This window comes from Pholis gunnellus (genome assembly GCF_910591455.1).
Source record: "Pholis gunnellus genome assembly, chromosome: 13".
NCBI classification, from domain to species: Eukaryota; Metazoa; Chordata; class Actinopteri; order Perciformes; family Pholidae; genus Pholis; species Pholis gunnellus.
The window spans coordinates 13801844-13820451 of NC_136540.1; the positions used below are offsets into that span (position 1 = coordinate 13801844).

The following is an 18608-nucleotide window of genomic DNA, read 5'->3' on the forward strand; positions in this document are numbered from 1 at the left end:
GTGTATTTTATTTGATATTTTACATGTTTTACAAGCAAATTACATTTTTTTTTAATCAAAGCAGATTTAGTGACTGGCTTTTCTTAGCTGTTAGATAACTTATTTAAGGCTTTTAAAAGGCCTTGAAACAAGCCAAACTGCGTCATGTTGTATTTTGATTAATGGTTGCATCTCAGATGAAAGGTTGCATTTCACTCCATTTCTTCTGCATGCATGCCTGTCTTCATCTTTATTTGTTTCAGAGCTGCTGCTGCTGCTGCTGCTGCTGTAGACTGGTCCCTGCTATTCCTCTGAGAGTTTGATTCAAAGTGAGTTCTTAAAGTTCAAACAAAACCCACTTCTTTACATGTACTCGAATGGAGATTGAGATTATGTATAAAAAAAAGACCCCGCATGTAGCTATTGGTGAGGAACAAAGGCTATGGTCTTCACTGAGTCAAAGAGCTGCACTTTGGGATGTTTAAAAGATGGACTTTCTCTTCTTCTTTTTTCCCCTTTCCCTCCATTTCTACCCTGTATAAGATGCCTGGCCTTTCACCTGACCCCAGGCCTTAGCCATGGGTGTTGGGGGAGCTGGTTGATTGCAGTGGTGGGGGTTAAAGTGTAATCCTGGTCCTGTGACCACAAAGGCTTGGCCCCTGAGGGCCAAGGACCAGCCACATTTTCTGAATTGCAATGTTATCCCTCAGCAAACCCTTCGGACTCAAAGGATTTGCAGGGCTCTTCTCTGCTCTGGTGTTTAAGGATGTCCACGAAGCCAAATGTCTTCCCTCAATCGGTTATGTCTTTAAGTTTGGTGTTTTGATTGTGCGGGGGGAGAGGATTAAAAAAAACACAACTCTAACTTTCTAGAGTCCAGCTTGAGAACTTGCCAACAGCAGAATGAGCTTTGTTTTCATTACATCATGGCCTCGGTCCAACCAGTCTCACATCAATCTATTAACAAGAGTAATTGCCACATAGCATCATTACAACCGACACATATTTTAAACTATTGAGATGCTGATATCTGGCTGCTAGTGTACCGCTAATTGCTTGCTTAAGTAATCCATTAAGGAGTGTTTCTACAACAGCTTGCATGCTCCATTATCATTAGTTTTATTCTGAGGAAACCTTAACAAACCCTCTTTAACAGCACCGCGGCTTGGCCCTGAGCGCCTCTTTGCATTTAAACCTAAAGAATTTGCTTTTTTTTTTTTTTTATAAAAAAGGAGCAACTTCAGAAGATAGAGAGAACTGAAGCGAAAGACAGAAAAGGTTTAATTGACGCCTCCCCCATTTTCCCATGGTAAAGACAAGAGGGAGGAGGGACTGGGGAGAGAAGAGGAGGGAGGTGGAGGGGGTGGGGGGGGGGGGTGTGTGTGTGTGTGTGTGACACTACTCTCCTGGTGTTGCGACTGTACAAAAGGAAGCAGATTTGCAGAGGAGGTGACCCCTAACCTCTAAAGCTGCAGAAAGGGTCTTTGGTGGCCCCAGCACCACCCAATCAATCACCTCCCAGAGCCTGCTGGTCAGCCGGACTGTAAGGGGACACCGCAGTCGGACCAGTGGACCCTCCCCCAAACATTCCTTGGTAGGACATTAAGGGGGGGGGTGAAGAAATGAAAAGCCGAGCTGGTCAAGATTTTTAAGTAAAAAATATACTCGTTCCATTCAGTCAAACTCACTTCACTTAATCCTCTTTCGACCAAATTAAATGTTGGTGTCAGGACTCCACTAATCTAAAATTGTCAGTAAACAAGCGCTCCATCCACAGGGACCTAGAAGTGCCAAAAATACTTCAACACGTTCACCATGCTGACCTGCAGCCACGGCTCATCATTTTCTTTTTCACTGATTTTCAAAAATAGTCAAAGTATTTGCAATGATTTTCAAAAATTGTTGAACTCCCTTCTGCCAAAAAAAGGACGTCAAACATGAAGAATATTTAATTAAAATAAACTTCACTGGAGAAAGTACCCGGTGTTTGCTCTGCACAAGTATTTTAGACTGAATACCACTCATTTCATTATTCAAAATAAATACCGATCCATTTTTAACATGTTTCTAAGAGTTGCAGAATATTTCTTTCTCAATGTGGATTCGTTTAATTTTTCATTTCATTATAATGACAAGAGGCCAGTTTACTGAAGCATCCCCACTGTTAAAACACATGTGTGATAATACAGTATATGTGTAGAAATATACTGTTTTTCAATCTTTGTAAATATGACACCTTAGGTATGAACATAGTGTGATACTGTAAACTCAGTACCTAGTTTAATTCACATGGAGGTATATAATGGACTTTTGGGAAATATCATTTATTTATCTATTTATATACATATGCATGTACTGTATGTATATTGATAGATTTTTTTAAATAAGTATCATTAAGTAATATAATGGAGTTGCTTTGGCATGCAGCATCTTTATCTGCCTGTGCCTGACCAGCACCTCACTATATTACACTGCTGTGCAGAAGATCTGTCATTTTCTTATGAAATACTTAATACTGTTGCTCCAAAGCTGTAAAAAATGGTCAAGGTCAGTGAACAGCTGGCTGCTGACTTACAAGTGTGTTGCTGACACCACGGAGACTTTTGGCATGTTTCCTTGTGAATAAATACATGATTAAATGCTAAATTAGTTTTCAAGAGACCGTTTAAATATGAAGAGCCAGGGGAGCAGGAACGAAGGGCAGCAAGGTGGACAGTGATCAGTGACGTACTGGTATCACTGGGGAAGTGTTTTTAATGCTCTTCAATAAGTCTCTGCCTTTACACAACTTTTAAACACAGCTTCACATGAAATCGTTGATATTCAAATCGTAACTCACTGTATATTGCATTCGATAATGCACAACATTCAACTCTCATCTGCTTCAGCCAAGATTCTCATAATGCTGTTTAGAAATAATGATAGGAAAACTGACACACTCTGTACTTATTTCTATTCAAGGCTTGAATCATCTTTCCAGTGACTTCGAAAAACAAAACAAAAAGGAACTCAAGCTCTCTGATCCTACAGGAATCTTTGGCCTCCAATCACGGGCAAGTCAGCCTGTAAACAAAGGCTTTTCTGTTGGATAAGAGTCACGCATCTTGTTGAACCAGTTAAAAACAGACCAAACGGACATTCATTATAAATGACCCGTGAGCTCTGATCTGATATAAAGATGACAATCGATGGCTATCAACACATCACGCAGTACTTTTTTTTTCCTCTCTCTCTCTCTCTCTCTGCTAGTTAGTTTCACGTTGATATTTAAATAGCCAGTCATGTGTCATCTGCGTTTTGCTCGCCAAGGGAAGTTTAGCAGCCACTTGTGCTTTATCCACTAGAAGTTTCCCTTGCCATTTGAAAAGCATTGGTTCCCGGCAGCAGCTTTCAGACAACCTGAAACCCATCTGTTTATGGCAGCTGCACGCAAGAAATGGTCTTAGATACTTCGCAGGTCATTACATCTGTATAGCCTTTGCTACTCAATATGGAACTCGACATTATGATAAAAAGCCGACTAAGGTGCAGCACAAGGACGCTGGAGTGTACAGCAACTACGGTCAAAGCATTGCAGGTCATAGCAGCAGTATTTGGTGAGAAAGAATGCTGTCTAATTGGGTGAACTAGTGATTCCCTCAGAACACCACACCTCTCACGCACAGGACTCATTGTCACTACGAGCAAATCACGAAAGAAGAAGTGAAACAAGAAAGTCCAGTGACTCAGTCAGAAAACATCAGACACGTGTGCTTTTACTCCATCTTTCCATGAACAAATTAACACTCACAGGATGCTTGTTTGTATTTCTTTTCTTTCCACTGACTGAGCTTATCTAGTATTCACTAGTGTTTTTTTTATTTTTTATGGCTGGTTGCAAAGGCCTGACCAGGTGCCATCTCTCAAAACAATCTGCTCTCAGGGGGAAACCTGCCATTAACTGATAAGAGTCTGCCCTCCGTGGGTGTAATGGGTCCCACTTGAGTTTCTTTTCGTATTGTCCTAGCAAGGCCACCTCCAAGACAAACGCAACCCAATGACTGCTCTCTCCGTTTCACTCCTCTCCGTCTAAAAGCACAGCAACTGCTTCACTCCACCGTACGGTCTTCAACAGCCAAATGCATCCGGGCCAGCTCAAGTGAGAGACTTCATTCCTTCCCAGCCAAGAAATGACATCACAGTGACGGTATTGAGATCAGCTCTATGCACCGGCGCGAAAAGGGAATCATGTTGACGAATATTCAGGAATAGTTGTTATCTCATTATGTTATCATTATTATTTTATGCAAATTATTTTGTACAATATTTACAAGATGATTTTCATCCTGCACTGAAATCAATGTGTAAACCAATTGCTGCCTGGGAGGGAGAAAAACTGAATTAAAAAGGTGTAGCATGTTGCAAGCAAGCGGATATTTGTAGCTGATGGGCTGAAACATGAGGTGGATCATTCAGGGTCGACTTTATGTTCAACACAACCCCTAAAGATGGTTGTCGTACAATAGCCCACAGAACACCGAAGTCCGTTTTAAAAAAAGGTTAGTAAAGTGTAAAGTAAAGTGTATATAAAATAAAAACATGCAAAACCCAGAGGGCAAGACGTTCCACTGGGAAAAGAAAATCTAGCATGCATCCATGTTTCTCTCCTGGTTTTCCTGAAATAAACCACTGGAACAAACACATTATAATTAAGGTCCACCAGCATGGAAATTCCTATTTAACTCTAAGTGTAATGTCGCATCTATTTGTTCATATGGGCTGCTGTTTCAAAATCATTGAACACACAACATAGAATTCTAACATTACATAGCCTCTATGTGTGTGAAGTGATCAAAGCTGTTTTCTTATTTATGGTTGGTGAGCAGTTAATTTCTCTTACAGAGAGATGAAGTCAGCTCATCAACTGGGAGCCGAAATCACATTCAAATGGAACGATAATTAATTAGGTCTAAATGTAATTTTAATAATTGGGATAGTCCAGGATTCTCTTGTTTTATCTTAATCCTTTTCTCCTGCCTCAAGTCAGAGGGAGAGACAGTCGTGGCAGCAATTACATACAGGAATCCTCCTCCTGTCTCCCTCGGATGAGCATTGCTATCTTATTTCAGAAGTGAGCAGCAGTGACTTAAAAAAAGGGGAACCCCTTTCTTCCCGTTTAGGCAGTTCTAGCCATCGAAGCCTGCTACGGGAAGGCTGCCAAAATGACCCATCAAAGATTGACGAGGGTTAAGCTCCCATAATCAATATGACACTGCTAAGTGCCCTTTGATTGAGCTGCACGCAGTGTAAAAGGACATTTCTGTGTGCCCGGCTGCTCTTGCCACAAAGAAATGCAGCATTTGTCCAAAGCTAAACGGTCTTCTGAATGTCATTGTCACGGGTACATTAACTTTTATATGAGTCTGAGAGACAGACTTAGAGTGAGGATGAACGGCCATTTTCATTAGCGTGGCTGCTCGGTGCCATTAAGGGGTGCTGTCAGACGGACAGGGACAGAAAAGGTTTGCACGGGGGCTGCACATCGAGCAAAGGCTGGAGATTTCATTCCTTCTCTTCAGCTGGACCACGAGGAGCTGGATTGGTGAAGGGAGTGGCTAAATTTGCCGGTGTGAAACCTCGTGTCACTAGGCAACTGGATCTGATGGCTCCTTTGTTTGGGGTGAAAGGTTGGAAGCACTCGTACTAATCTCCTTGCTTCACAATTAAGGAACACAGGAGAGCTGCTCGAACCTCTTCCCGCTCTCAAACAACAACAACAAAAAGAAAAGGATTGAAAAGCGCCTCTATTGTCCCTCCTCCTCAGTCCCTACTCCCCCCCCCACCCCCCCTCTCCTTCCACGCTAATCGAAAGGTATTTGCACTGTAAATTAAAAGGGCCCTCGCGCGTTGCTGTTTTAACACCGACGCGCTCTCCTAAGATGTCCACAAACAGCTCCAATCTAATTACAGAGGGAGATTTACTTCAAATAACACTGTGGACAAAGGAACCCTGGCTATTGTTGACGTGGGGCCAGTGTTCCACATCTCTTTCTCTCTTTCACTCTCTTGGGCGAATCCCTTTATATTCAAAGTCCTCGCCTTGCCAAGGTTAAAATGGAATGGGGTATCTGAGAGTAGGGAACCTCCTGACAAAAGAGGCCTTTTTATTCCCCGGGTGGCAAAGGCCTTCGTAGATTTCCACCAGTCTGTCTCTTTCCTTATCTATCCCTTTTTTTTTTTTTTTAAACCAGGCAGATCTTGAACAAAGCCGCAGCGGCTGACATGCAAATGTGACGGGGGAGAATAGCGGCATCTAAGGATTGGAGATTGTCCGACAACGGGACGTGCTCGCTGGGGTTGCATTGTGACGTGCGGCTGAAACACATCCTCAGGGTCGAAACGGGGAGGCAGGGGATGCTGGATATTGGCTGGCCAGATTTGCAGTGTGTCCTGCTGACTTCCATTTTATGGCCTGTGAATCGCAGAGCCCTCTGGGAGTCTATAATCCGCCCACCCCCCCACTGCCCACACCACATCATTTTATTGGTCTCTCTGGATGTGTGGCTGCTGTCCCTGGTTTACAATGATCCATCCATGTGGGGATTCTCCTGCAGCCAGACTGTTGCACCACTACGGACATCCCAATTTGCTACTGGATCCCACCCACCTATTTCCCCCTTATACGAATACTACCTCCCTCCCTGACATGCTGTTGTCCCATGGTTTCCTGTGGTGATGCATCAATGCGACTGTGCCCACCATGACACTAAGCCTCGGCACTGAGGCTCTGCAGTGCAGAGGCCCAGTTGGGTATTTCTCAATGAATGAAGCTGGGTGCAGGGGAACGTAGCAGTGCCAACTCTCATTCACACATTTTATCTCATTTACACACAAACCACACACCCTTTATTCACATGGGCCGCTGTGCATAACACTTATGGGCATGGCGGATGATTACTATAGGGTGTTGGTCACACTGAAGCCGTGCACAGTATCCATCAGCCAAACGGAGGATCTTCCTCCGCCTGGAAAAACTCATTTAGATCTTATCTAGGGAAAAATTTGTTTGCTGAGGGAGAGGGAGGAGGTTAGTAGCAGGAGAAGTGACTGTAGTCTAGCTGGTGCCGCTTGATTTAATTTAGCCACCGATAGTGTCTCTGACCACTTGTACTCTTCTTATTTTGGAAGGTGAGTGAGAGTGAGTGCCAAGGTGGGGGAGATGGAGGGAGGCAGAGAGAAAGAGGTATTTGTTTACAGAGATGGAGGTATAAGAAACGGTGGGGTTTTAAATGATCATGTTACAAACGTTTCAACAGTAAATAGATATTATATAGTATAACGACCTGAGCACATCCTCAGTCATTGACCCCACAGAAACCACTTTCTAGTATCCCTGTCTTAAATATTATTTACTATAATATAATGCAGTGATTGTCCAACATTAAATCAATAGATTACAATTTTGATTATCAATTAACTATCAATTTTAGAAGTCAATTATCCAGCAGAAATACTGCAACAAAAAACTGCGTGTCGAGTCCTTTTGATGAAACGTTATTGGGCTAGTGGAAATTGCAATTTTCATCCGGCTTTTCATATATTTTTTTTTATGTTAAACTACGGAGGGCAATGACTAAAACACACACTAAAACATTCACACCCGAAGGGTTGAGTGTGATCTAGATTTAACATGGAGCATGTACTCTGTGGTGTTTTGCCTGTTTGTTTGGTGCGAACAGAAGAAGACGCTCATCTCTGTGGGTATCTGTACGTGTTTGGGTTTGGCAAGGTGAACGTGGCACCTGATACCAGCTGTGACCCAGAACGCCCTGTGCGAGTTCTCTGGCGTGGCCGGGCACAGACAGACAGACAGACAATCTGCCTCCGACCATGGACAGCTTGCTCAATTATGAGTGGGATGCTGAAACGACGAGCGTTAGCCTGGTGCTAATCAGCATTTTGACTCACCAGATGACACAGACAGCAACAGCAACGTGCTAACACTTTGTGATCAAAAGTCATCATGCTAATGCACATCTGGCCTTCAGCGACGAGCTGCATTGAGCTCAAATGCCTCATAAACATGGCTTTTCATGGTGATGATTTTATTAATTTAGAGTTATGAGTGAGCAGTAGGTTGAATCACATTCACACTTGCAGGGTCCAGGTATGTTGCTGTGTGTGTATATGTATCAGCAACATGTGTGCAGAGCAGCCTTCCTGGGCTGGAAGAATATTTGCTTTGCTTATCGCCACCCTAATGCTCACTGACAACTTAATAACATCACAATTAACTAAATGCTAAACAGATGCCAGTGCTGGACTAATGTGATTGAGACAATCGGCACTTTTGACGTGACCCCTGTGTAGCGCTGCCATTGGCCTAATTTGCTTGAGTGACATGACTGGACTGTGTGTGCTTTGTGTGTGTGTTTGTATTTGAGGTAACTGATTGCAATGCCACCGGCGAACAATTTAAAAGGAACAAAAAGACGAGGGAGAAAAGAGGTAATGCAACTGAAACGAGATTCTTTATTCTGACCATTATAACCTTGTTGTATCTCCCCCCCACCCCCCTTTTTCTCTTTTGCTTTTTCTGTCTCTCCTCTTATCCTCCCTCCCTTTCTACCGCTCTCTCTTCAGCCAAACTATTTCTGGCTTGAGAAAAGAAAGTGTTTACTCTGCGGCCGAGGCCTGCTGGAATCACGCTGTGTTCCCACTGGCTAAACCCACTATTGCCACTCCATGGTTTGCATATTTTCCCTGTATTACAAGACTTTAAAAAAAGGACAGAGGGAGATAAAGAGAGAAAGAAAGAAAGAGAAAGGAGTGCGAGAGCTGCATCCCCCTCCTATTATATGTGGATTTTCTCTGGAATTGTCATGTGTATGCGTGTGTGTGTGTGTGTGTGTGTGTGTGTGTGTGCGCGTGTACATGGAGATGATTCATGTATAAACAGGAACACCAGGAACAGTCGGACAACAAATTCTTCCAAGGCCTGTGGACTCCAAACTCATTCCTACGCGGGTCACATGGGAGATGCAGTCCCCGTCGTTTCCACTCGACAGCTCATGTTGAATAAGAGGCAACTGCTTGTACTGAATGTGGCCTTAGTTTGACGGGTGAATGTACAGATTTCAGTGAAAATTAAAAAGTGTGCACTTGTGGATACACACTTTGCAGTTATAGAGCCTGCAGAGCCTGTAAGATGCATGAATCACTGGTAGTGAAATCTGCATTTGTTTAAATCACCAGACAGACTAAAAAACAAACCAAAAGAAAGTAATTTCACTTCAATTTATTGCTTACTTTCTTCGCTTGTGAGCCACTGTCTCTTTGAGCATATTCTGACCTTTTGCTTCTTCTGCACCAAGCTACAGTTTAATCAAGTGGAATGTGAGTGTGGTGGGCTTTACCAATAAAATACAAGAGCTATAAATTATGGCGGGGACCAAAACAATCTAATGAAAAAAAGAAATGAGGATAGCTGGCAGAATGATAGAGATAAAGGGAGAATGAGAAAAAAAAACTGCAGCTCAGAGCTCAGAAGTGTCTTGTACAGCCCGACGGGGGAGAGGCTGTACTGGGAATGCAAATTGAAAATGACACATTGGAGTTGGCCGTGTTTAAATGAGCATAACAGTTTCCCAATATGACATTTTGGAGTGGGACAAAATCCACATTAAAACAGTGTTGAAAACAGTGAAGAGCTGATATCACAAAGAGGAAATGTCAGCAGTAACGGACAACTACGGCTTTTCCGTCAGAAAACGTTGACTTCTGTTTAAGTAACGTGTCCTTTGCTAACGAAATGTTCCAAGATGTAGAATACAGAATGCATTCAGGACTATCCATATTAAACAATAACCAGCACCTTAAACTGTGCTGCTCCTGTCAACAGCAGAACTCACATCATGTATCAAAAATATACAAGCTTCATTAATAGATAAAATCTTCTTTTTCTGACCCATACAATTGAAAGTCAATCCTACAAATACAACAGCTAAGTTTGACTAAAAAAACTGCTTTTGATAAAAGCCTCACCCATGTGCCAACATATGATCCCAGAAGAGAAGGGAGGGAATGCCCGTAGGCATGTCAGGCATGTCATTTTGCATTGTGAACAAAAAACGTTTTAAATAGTCTGAGCGCCCTGTCATGTTTTGGCATTTGAGAAAAATACATACAGACATCTCCTCCTCTTGCAGTAGAATTGCTATTCTACCTTAGAGGTGGATTGCCTACCAAACATCAAGATCCTATTTCTTTTACATTCATCCTGGAAAAAATGTGATGAATGTCGGAAAAATCTGAATTCAGATAAGCATTCAGGCCACGACACAAAGTACAAGAGTTCTGAATCGGGGCTGCTATTAATAAAACTGCTGCAACAGATATAAGTTTTTTTCCCCCCCATTCACAGAAATCCATGACATTCATGCGGTTTGCAGCGGTCTCATATCGGTATGCACATTACATTACATCCTGCCAGTCACCTGACATCCACATGATGAAATGGAGGTCTCCACCAAGAAATCCTCCCTATGAGCATGTAAGCTTTACACGTTTTGTTTGTCTGGAAGGCTGCTAACAGTGCAACTAGGACTTAAAGTAAATAGTCCAAGTCTGGAGGACAACTGGAGGACATGGGACAGAGACAGTAGTACAACTCTTAATGAGAGCAGTGACTTTCTTTCAGAATGGGAGCTCCATGAAAGCCAGACAGACTGTGTTCCCTGAGGCGAGTCCCAGTGTAGAGAGATTGTGGGACTGATGCTATGCCATCCAATTTGGAAAAATATATGACAGAAATTAGCCGTCAATAGATGTAACGCAACTGAATACAGGCATTCCTGGATTTATTTGTGTGTGTTATTTGCCACAGATGGCACAAGTTCAGTGGGTAACCCCCCCCCCCCCCCCCCCACACACACACACATGCAAAAGAGCTTGTCTATTAGGAATAACGACAGCTTCAGGAACGCCTCAGCGGCCTCCAAACTATCCCATGGTTTTGGATGAACACTCGCTATATTTCCCACCTACAGTTTGAAGGCTGTTGAATAACATAGAGAGGTGCGTGCTAAAGCGAGGGCAGCCCTGTTTAAAAGAAAGAGCGGACAGGCAAACTGAGAAAGAGACAGAGGTTGAGTCAGACTGCAGCTGATCAGGCCAACAGAGGAGATGCCACAATAGTTCCCATTCAAAGCAGCAAGAAACAGCCACAGTTTCAGAGGCCAAATATTGTCATCAGAGAACATTAGCCAAGGGCTGAAACGCTGCCAAGAGGCAGGCGGAGATCAAATCTGGCTTTGATGGCCAACAGTAACCCCATGCTCCCACCACCCGCCCTCTCTGATGTTTTGCGTCTTGGGTACTGTACACACAGACATTTCTGTATAAATAAATCCATGTTTGTTAAGCTTTCCAGCTCAGACTGATTTAACACAGTACTGTCTAGTGGAGCTGCTTTAGTATCAGATGTAGTTTCTTTTGTTTTGTCGATCTCTGCATTTTCTGCTGAGATAACATTATTTACATGTTCTACACATATAAAGAGGGCCATAGCTAAGAAAAAACAAGAATTTAAGTCTAAAACCCTGTCAAAACTACACCACATGGTACAAAAGTGTTAGACCAAATGAACCACTGTAACAATTGAGTGATTCTGAGAGCTTAAAGGCTTTGACAAGTAAAGGATGCAAAGATATAAAAGGGACTAAACACAGAAAAGTCCAATCAAAATGGTTCATCCTCGTATGACCATGACATTTTTCTGAAAATGTCTTTGCAATCTGCCCATTAGATATAAATTATCCTGTATGATTGTTGACATTTTAGCCTGATAGTTCATCCTCTGGGGAGCATGAATGTGTTCAATACCTTTTGACTGACACAAGATTCTGATATTTCATGTGTCAGGGTAGGTCACCAAAATAATTAGAAATCAACCTTGGGGACCATGAAAATCCATAGCGAATTTATTGGAAACTTATCTGGCCAGTAGTTGAGATATGTTGTTCTGAACCAAAATGACAGAATTACTGAATTACTTGGGAAGAAGTAAATTGGTTAGGTCCCAAAAAACTCTTGCAATGCATGTCAAAATGGGGCAAAAAATATCTATGACCCACAGTTCCAACTTCCAATATGTGATATTCAAAATAGATTTCCGAGCAAGCTATGGCTGCAGAGATTGGCCCGTCAGGCGGGAAATGAACTGAATAGATACAAAATAGGCTCTTACAGTAAAACCAGGAGGGCACTTTAGATTTGACATGTTACACTTCATATTCTGATGACGTGTTGCATCAAAGCAGATTTGACAAATTCATATTAAGTCTCTGCAAAGTTCAGAGTGAGAGACACAGAAAGGGAGTTGTTTGTTTACCTCTTTCAATCTCGTCTCATCAGTCACTCCCCTGCTGGAAAGAGACCAACCAGCTAAATGTGGTCAACCTTCAGCTCACTATTGATTTTGAGAGTCACTGTAGCGACAGCAATCAGTGAGTCCAATATTGGGGGATGTCATAATATAGGTGTACAGTAGCTTAAAGTGAACAGACACAGAGAAACTGAAAATCATATGGTGCAGTGAAAGTGCCTTGTCATATTTCACCAAAGCCCATTTTTCAGACTCTGATCCCTCAGAGGGGCTCAACACATGGATGATTACTATACTATTACTGCTGCTGCTGCGCCAGTTGTCTGGCAGGAAGACACGTCTGGCCCTGGCTGCGTTCCTCCCCCCCAACCCCTACCATTCGTTCCAGACTGGAATGCCTATATTTAGAGTGCTCCTTTCCGCTGTTATGGCTGTTGGATCATTAGCCTCATTTAACCCTATTTTACCTCCATAGAGCTGATTGGCTGAGGCAATGCCCCTCAGGAGTAACCCCCATATCCTGACTACACAGCCCCACCTTTCCCTCTCAAATGGTGGGGGGGGGGGCATGAGTGGATGCAAAGAAATAGTGGAGCCACGCAATGGGAGCTGCTACTGGGAGCCTAAGGGTCACGGCTTCAGATGAAGGACACTACACAAGATGATGATAATGATGATGTGTGGCTATTTTGGGGATCAGGCTCTGGCTTGAATGTGCCCCCTTTTCTCCCATCTCATTTTGTTTGACATGCTGGAGCTATGTGGATCGGTTAGTGGTTGCCCCCATGACCTTTCCTCTGATGGGCCATAGTTTAAGAAAAAAAATCTAAATCTGCTGAGCAATAGGGCCATGGGAGTTATCAAGCATGTGCATGCTCCCCAGAGGATGAACTGTTTCCATTTTGGACACCCCATGGGCTTTCCTCCAGTGTCCTAAACTCTTCATGAAAACTATCAAACTAATGGCCTCCCTACCATTAGATTTGCTGTGGACATTCATTGTAGCCAGAGGATTAATTCGATTGAACTTGCAGATCCGGTGGCTTTTCTTACAGCACCACCCTAGAGCAGAATTTACACTCTGCTCATAGTGTAGTAAAATGTAACAGGCTGACTACCAACATGTTTTAACAACACCGCTTCAGCATTGCACAACACAATTGACAGAGTATTCCAGCTCCACACTAACAATACTAAGTCTCCACTAGTATAGACTAATGTTGTCGTTGATGCTGTAATCTGGTACCAGACTACTTACAAACTACTTATATCTGTAGTGTGATACATTATGGGACAGAATTATCTATCAACATCCTATCAGCAGTAGTATGGGAGCATGTATACGCAACTGAGAGGCCGCTCTTGATAGGTTTTTATCTATTTTTAATCTGGAGTATTTTTCCAAAATGTTGCCTGTAGAGTCAAAATCTGATCCACAGAGAAGGATAAATGCAACTAAGAGAACCCAAAGGACTCACACACACACACACACACACACACACACAAACAGAATACTCAAACACAAACACTTGCCCCAAGCACGCCATCTTGGTAACAAAGTGGTGGAAATCTGAAACAATCCTTTCCCCCCAAATTAAAGAGTTCATCACCAGTAGTGAAACTGTTCTGGGCCATCACACATCTGCTGAAGGGGGATTTACTTCTTCCTATTTACATCTTGGCACCTAGATCGTCCTCATCTTCCCATCTTCATAGCTGAGCACTGATAAACAACATCGGCCTGCCAAGTTTTCCCGGTTTGTTGATTACTGTTGGGTCTGTCTTGATTTAGGGCGAGTGGGACTAATCCAAGATGATGTGATCTATCTATCTGTCAATCCATGGCTCCAGTTAGCCAGAGAGGGCTGAGTGAGCCTCTACACACCACCGCAACACAACATGCATGCTGATTTGTGCAAACATTCAAACAAAGTGGAAGTGTGAATGGAACCTGATGATTCAATGTGAATTACATTTTTCTCAAATTCTCTCTGAATTTGATCTAATTACAGTACTTTGTTACTTAGACATTTTCTGGCCCACCAAAATATGTGTATTAATTGAAATACGATATCTACAGCCTCTCAAACAAAGTGGAGCCTCTCTCTGCAAATTCAACAAATGTAAACATGTAGATGTAGCAGAGGAGCTCATTTCTTTATGTTTAGGTCTATGGTTTCAAGATGATATGTCTGGCTGTGTTCATACCGGTGTGGATCTGCCGATGGGACTCCAGGGATTCCTGCGTTTGGAACTGGGCACCACACTGGTCACAAACTATGGCCTTGTCACCAGCTGCACAAAAACAAGAAACAAGAGCGTGGAGGGTTATTACACATTCACAAACACGCAGCACATTTGGAAAAGCTGTATGAAATGGAGAGAAAATAGGGCATCTTAAAGTTGAAGACAAAATTCATTTCATTAAAAATTAACTTGAAACTCTCTAGTTTAAGCTAAAGAATGCAACCATAACACACTCTGCAGGGTACCCATACTCCAAGATGTCTTGTTTTGAACAAAGCTTTTAAGACATAAAAAGTGAACTGAAAGGAAGTGTTTGGACTTGGGGACCTTTAGATAGAGTAGCGACAACAAAATCAGGAGTGAATCTTTAACAGAGAAAAAAATCAATAACAAAAAGCAAAATGTAATTTTCTACGCAATAATCTCTCACTCCCATCGCTTGTTCCAGGTGTAAATTACATCTACAGTAAGTACAGTATATTGACAATATGGAAATGCTCATGTTTTGCTGTCTGTATTATCTGAAGGCATAGGCTTTCATTATGTGATCCTCTTTCACCTTTTAATTTTAGATAAATATTTTCCAGCATTTAATTGATTAATAAGCACATTGTAATGTACAACTTAGCCTACATTTAGCTTCATACTTTGATGAGTCAAACAATCTGCCATCAGATTGGTAAGAATCAGCTCCAAATACAAGAATATGCATGTATGAATATGCAAATAGTGGCAGGAGGTGTCATCTCTTGCCACCATTTGCTCAATGTAGGCTAATTTGCCAAAAACTAATAGAAATAATCAAATCTTTTATTTTGACAGGTCGTGCGACACACAGAGCAAGAATGCCCATTATTTTCTAGCTCTACTCTTTTGCAAGTTTAATGTCTCTAACCTCCAAATCTATGGATATTTAAAACAAACACTCTTCATGCCAATATATACTTTAGACCCAAACTAACATGATCAGTGTGTGCACAAATTGTGTCGGCCTAATATGCAAGGATGAAATGTTCCTGCTCTTGATTCAACGCGTTAAAAGTTATTGTTTAGTGCTCTCCCACTTTTGTTGCACCACACTCTTTGTGTGTAGCCGTTGCGCTATTGTATGATCTGGATCATACAGATGCATGTTCACCTTTATGAATGTGTACAACCTTGTACAACAACAAAAGGAGAGACAGGAGACTAGCATGCACAAATACAGTACAGAGTTCTGCTGAAGGACACATCAGATCAGGCCCAGGCAAACGACTTTTTATGGCTTGGCAACAAGCACTGTACATGCCATACACATCACACATCAAATAGACGCGCGCGCACACACACACACTTAACATCTGGATATTGTGTGTGTTCAAAACATGGGTGGATGTGTGCGGGTGTGTGCGTGTGTTTCCAGTGCAAGCACAGAGCGATCTCTCCCGACCAGACCTTGATTTGTTCTTGGCACGTCCTCCTGGGTTACGACACCTCCAGAGAGAGAACGAGAACACAATGAAAACAGGAAGCCAATTCTTAGATGACAAAAAAAAAAAGTCAGGGAGAGATGGCTTGTTTGGTTTTGCAACCGCAGTGACATTAGGGAACGGCCTGTACTGTAATAAGCCCGACCAAAAGGAGAAATGACCCAGACCGTACATGACAGAGTGTGCCTGCCAGTAGAGCTCTTATGCAACAAGTTATGCAAAAGGCGGTAGGGCTGCACAAGTGAGCGTGACTAGATCATAAGTCACTGCAATGCAACCTTTAAAACCAGCACACCTTAGATTCTTCTGCGATATCACAAGATTTATTTCGATTTAACAGCTTTAGACTCAATAGACTGAGCTGGTGAGCAATGTCCTTTTTAATTGGCTGCATATTCAAGAGGCATAATTTGTAGTGTGAGCGTATGGCGTGCCAGTGTCAAATGCACAGATGAGCATATGGCGGAATTAGCTGGCAAAAGCAGCCACTTAACCTTTGGAGAACAAGACATGTATTTGAGATGTAGACAGAATCCCCCAACACACCCACTGATGTCCCTAATTTGCATTAATCACATAGCCCCTCTGTTGCTTCTTTAACTCCCTGATTCATCATTGTTGGATAAACTGTAATTATCATTTTTTTTTTACATGCTGCTGTTGCTCTGCTAAACTGCATGGGACTCCCTCCATCATATTGATTTGAGCTCATTGATTGCCCTTGCACGGGCAATTTTATGACTATTCAAGTGCAATCCAATCCATCATGTGGTACTCGTAGACTGTTTGTGCTCAATACACATTCATGTTTTTACTTCAGATATACTTTTTTTTTTTTTTTTTAAAGCCCATATTGGGATTTTAGCCCATTAATTCCTGTCATCTATGAAAATCAATCTGTAATTACTTGAAAATAAGCAGTCAGAAGTAAGTTTCATGTCAAGCAACTTTCAAATGACTATTTCCCTTCCTTTATTGCCACCACTGAGGTGCCCCTGAGCAAGGTACTTAACCCAGCTGCCCCAGGTGGGCTCCTCAGTGGCCAACAGATCAAACTGTGATTGTACTGGGCTGCTTCCAGGTGTGAATGTTTATAACTGTGTGAGTGTTCCTGGAAAAGAGCATTTATGCTCAGAAGATCTACTCTCGTTAAAACAACTACAACAAATGGACACGGGGTGGCTGTGGCTCAATGGGTAGAGAGGGTTGTCTGGCAATCACAAGGTCGGCGGTTCGATCCTTAGCTGCTGTCCTATGCCGAAGTGTCCCTGAGCAAGAGACTGCTCCCCGGGCGCTTCTCAGCAGCCCACTCCTCCCAATAAGCTAGGGATGGGTTAAATGCAGAAGTTAAATTTTAACAATAAACATAACAATGGCTGCCTGGAAGGTAAAGAAAAACACATTCACAACTATGGTTTTGCAGTATTTTGCAAAATATATGTGATTTGTAGTAAAGCAGCTTAACACTAGCATGGCTACTACAAGTGACGCCTCACAGACAGTGGTGCAACACTATAACCAGTCTTCTGGGGGGCCAAGGCGCGTGTGCTATAAGGGCCAGGGCTAGGATTTTAGTGCAGGGCATGCCCCTGCTTGTGGCACAAGGACATAAATTGTCAGGAAATGCCTGCATGGTGCCTTGCTTCAAGGAGAATGGAGTTGTGTGGGGTCACCGTGGGGCAAATGGGGGAGGAACCCAGGGTACACACAGCCAGGCAGCCACCCAGCCAGATGCCCGTCACTCTAGTTAGCCAACTAAGTGCTAACAGGGGGCCCTCTGCTTGGTAACAGCCGCCATCAGCCATTTTCACTGCCAAATTAAAGTGATAAATCTTGAGGCCCCTTTGATCGCAGGAGGGTGAACTTGTTAGTTAGGAGACACGGGGTAACCAGGACAGGGGACACACACACTAGACATCAGCTGTAACTCTTGTCTCATGCGTGTTTTAATAATCCCTGAACATTTAAACTGCAGTCTACTCAGGGGCCTACACAATAATGACACACTAGAATCTAAAGGCACTTTATTTCAACATTGAAATAAACCTTTAATTTGATTCAGTGAAATTTTCCTTTGCAAAAAACACAGATTAAATATCGGCACATCCCTCCCGTTCATCAGGAACCACGAAGGCTCCAAAGATAATGTGAAGTTAAAAAAAAACTGAACAATCACAAAAAAAAAGACCAAATAGAGACAACAAGGAATCTCCAAATGGTAATCTACTCTGTTAGTGGGGAGTCCTGTGTCACATTGCCACAGATTGAGCCCTAAGCTGACATAATAAAAGTTGCACAACCCATGCTGAGTTACTGTGTGTGTGTGCATGTTAGGAGATAGGGATGGGGTGGTGATCAGGTGCCACATGCCACTGAAGCCGCTTCCCTTTTCGCTTCCCTCTCTGAAATATTGCACAACTGTTGTTGCAGCGCAGGGTGGCTCAGTTATTTCATAAAGGGCTGTAAACGAGAACAAGGCTCCCTGCCAATCAAGTAAACTTCCTGCAAAGCCTTGCAGAAAAGAGCAATATAACCGCCCCGTAGTTACT

The 18608-nt window shown here is 42.7% G+C and overlaps 1 protein-coding gene across 2 annotated transcripts in view; it reads right to left on the reverse strand.

The window, feature by feature from the left end:
* The window catches only part of zbtb16a (zinc finger and BTB domain containing 16a), a 139733-nt gene that overhangs the window by 37793 nt on the left and 83332 nt on the right, over nt 1–18608 (reverse strand). For both annotated transcript variants that reach the window (XM_079171672.1, XM_079171673.1), the window contains exon 4: nt 14552–14638. In XM_079171672.1, the coding sequence (XP_079027798.1) occupies nt 14552–14638 (87 nt within the window). The remainder of the gene's footprint in view (nt 1–14551; nt 14639–18608) is intronic.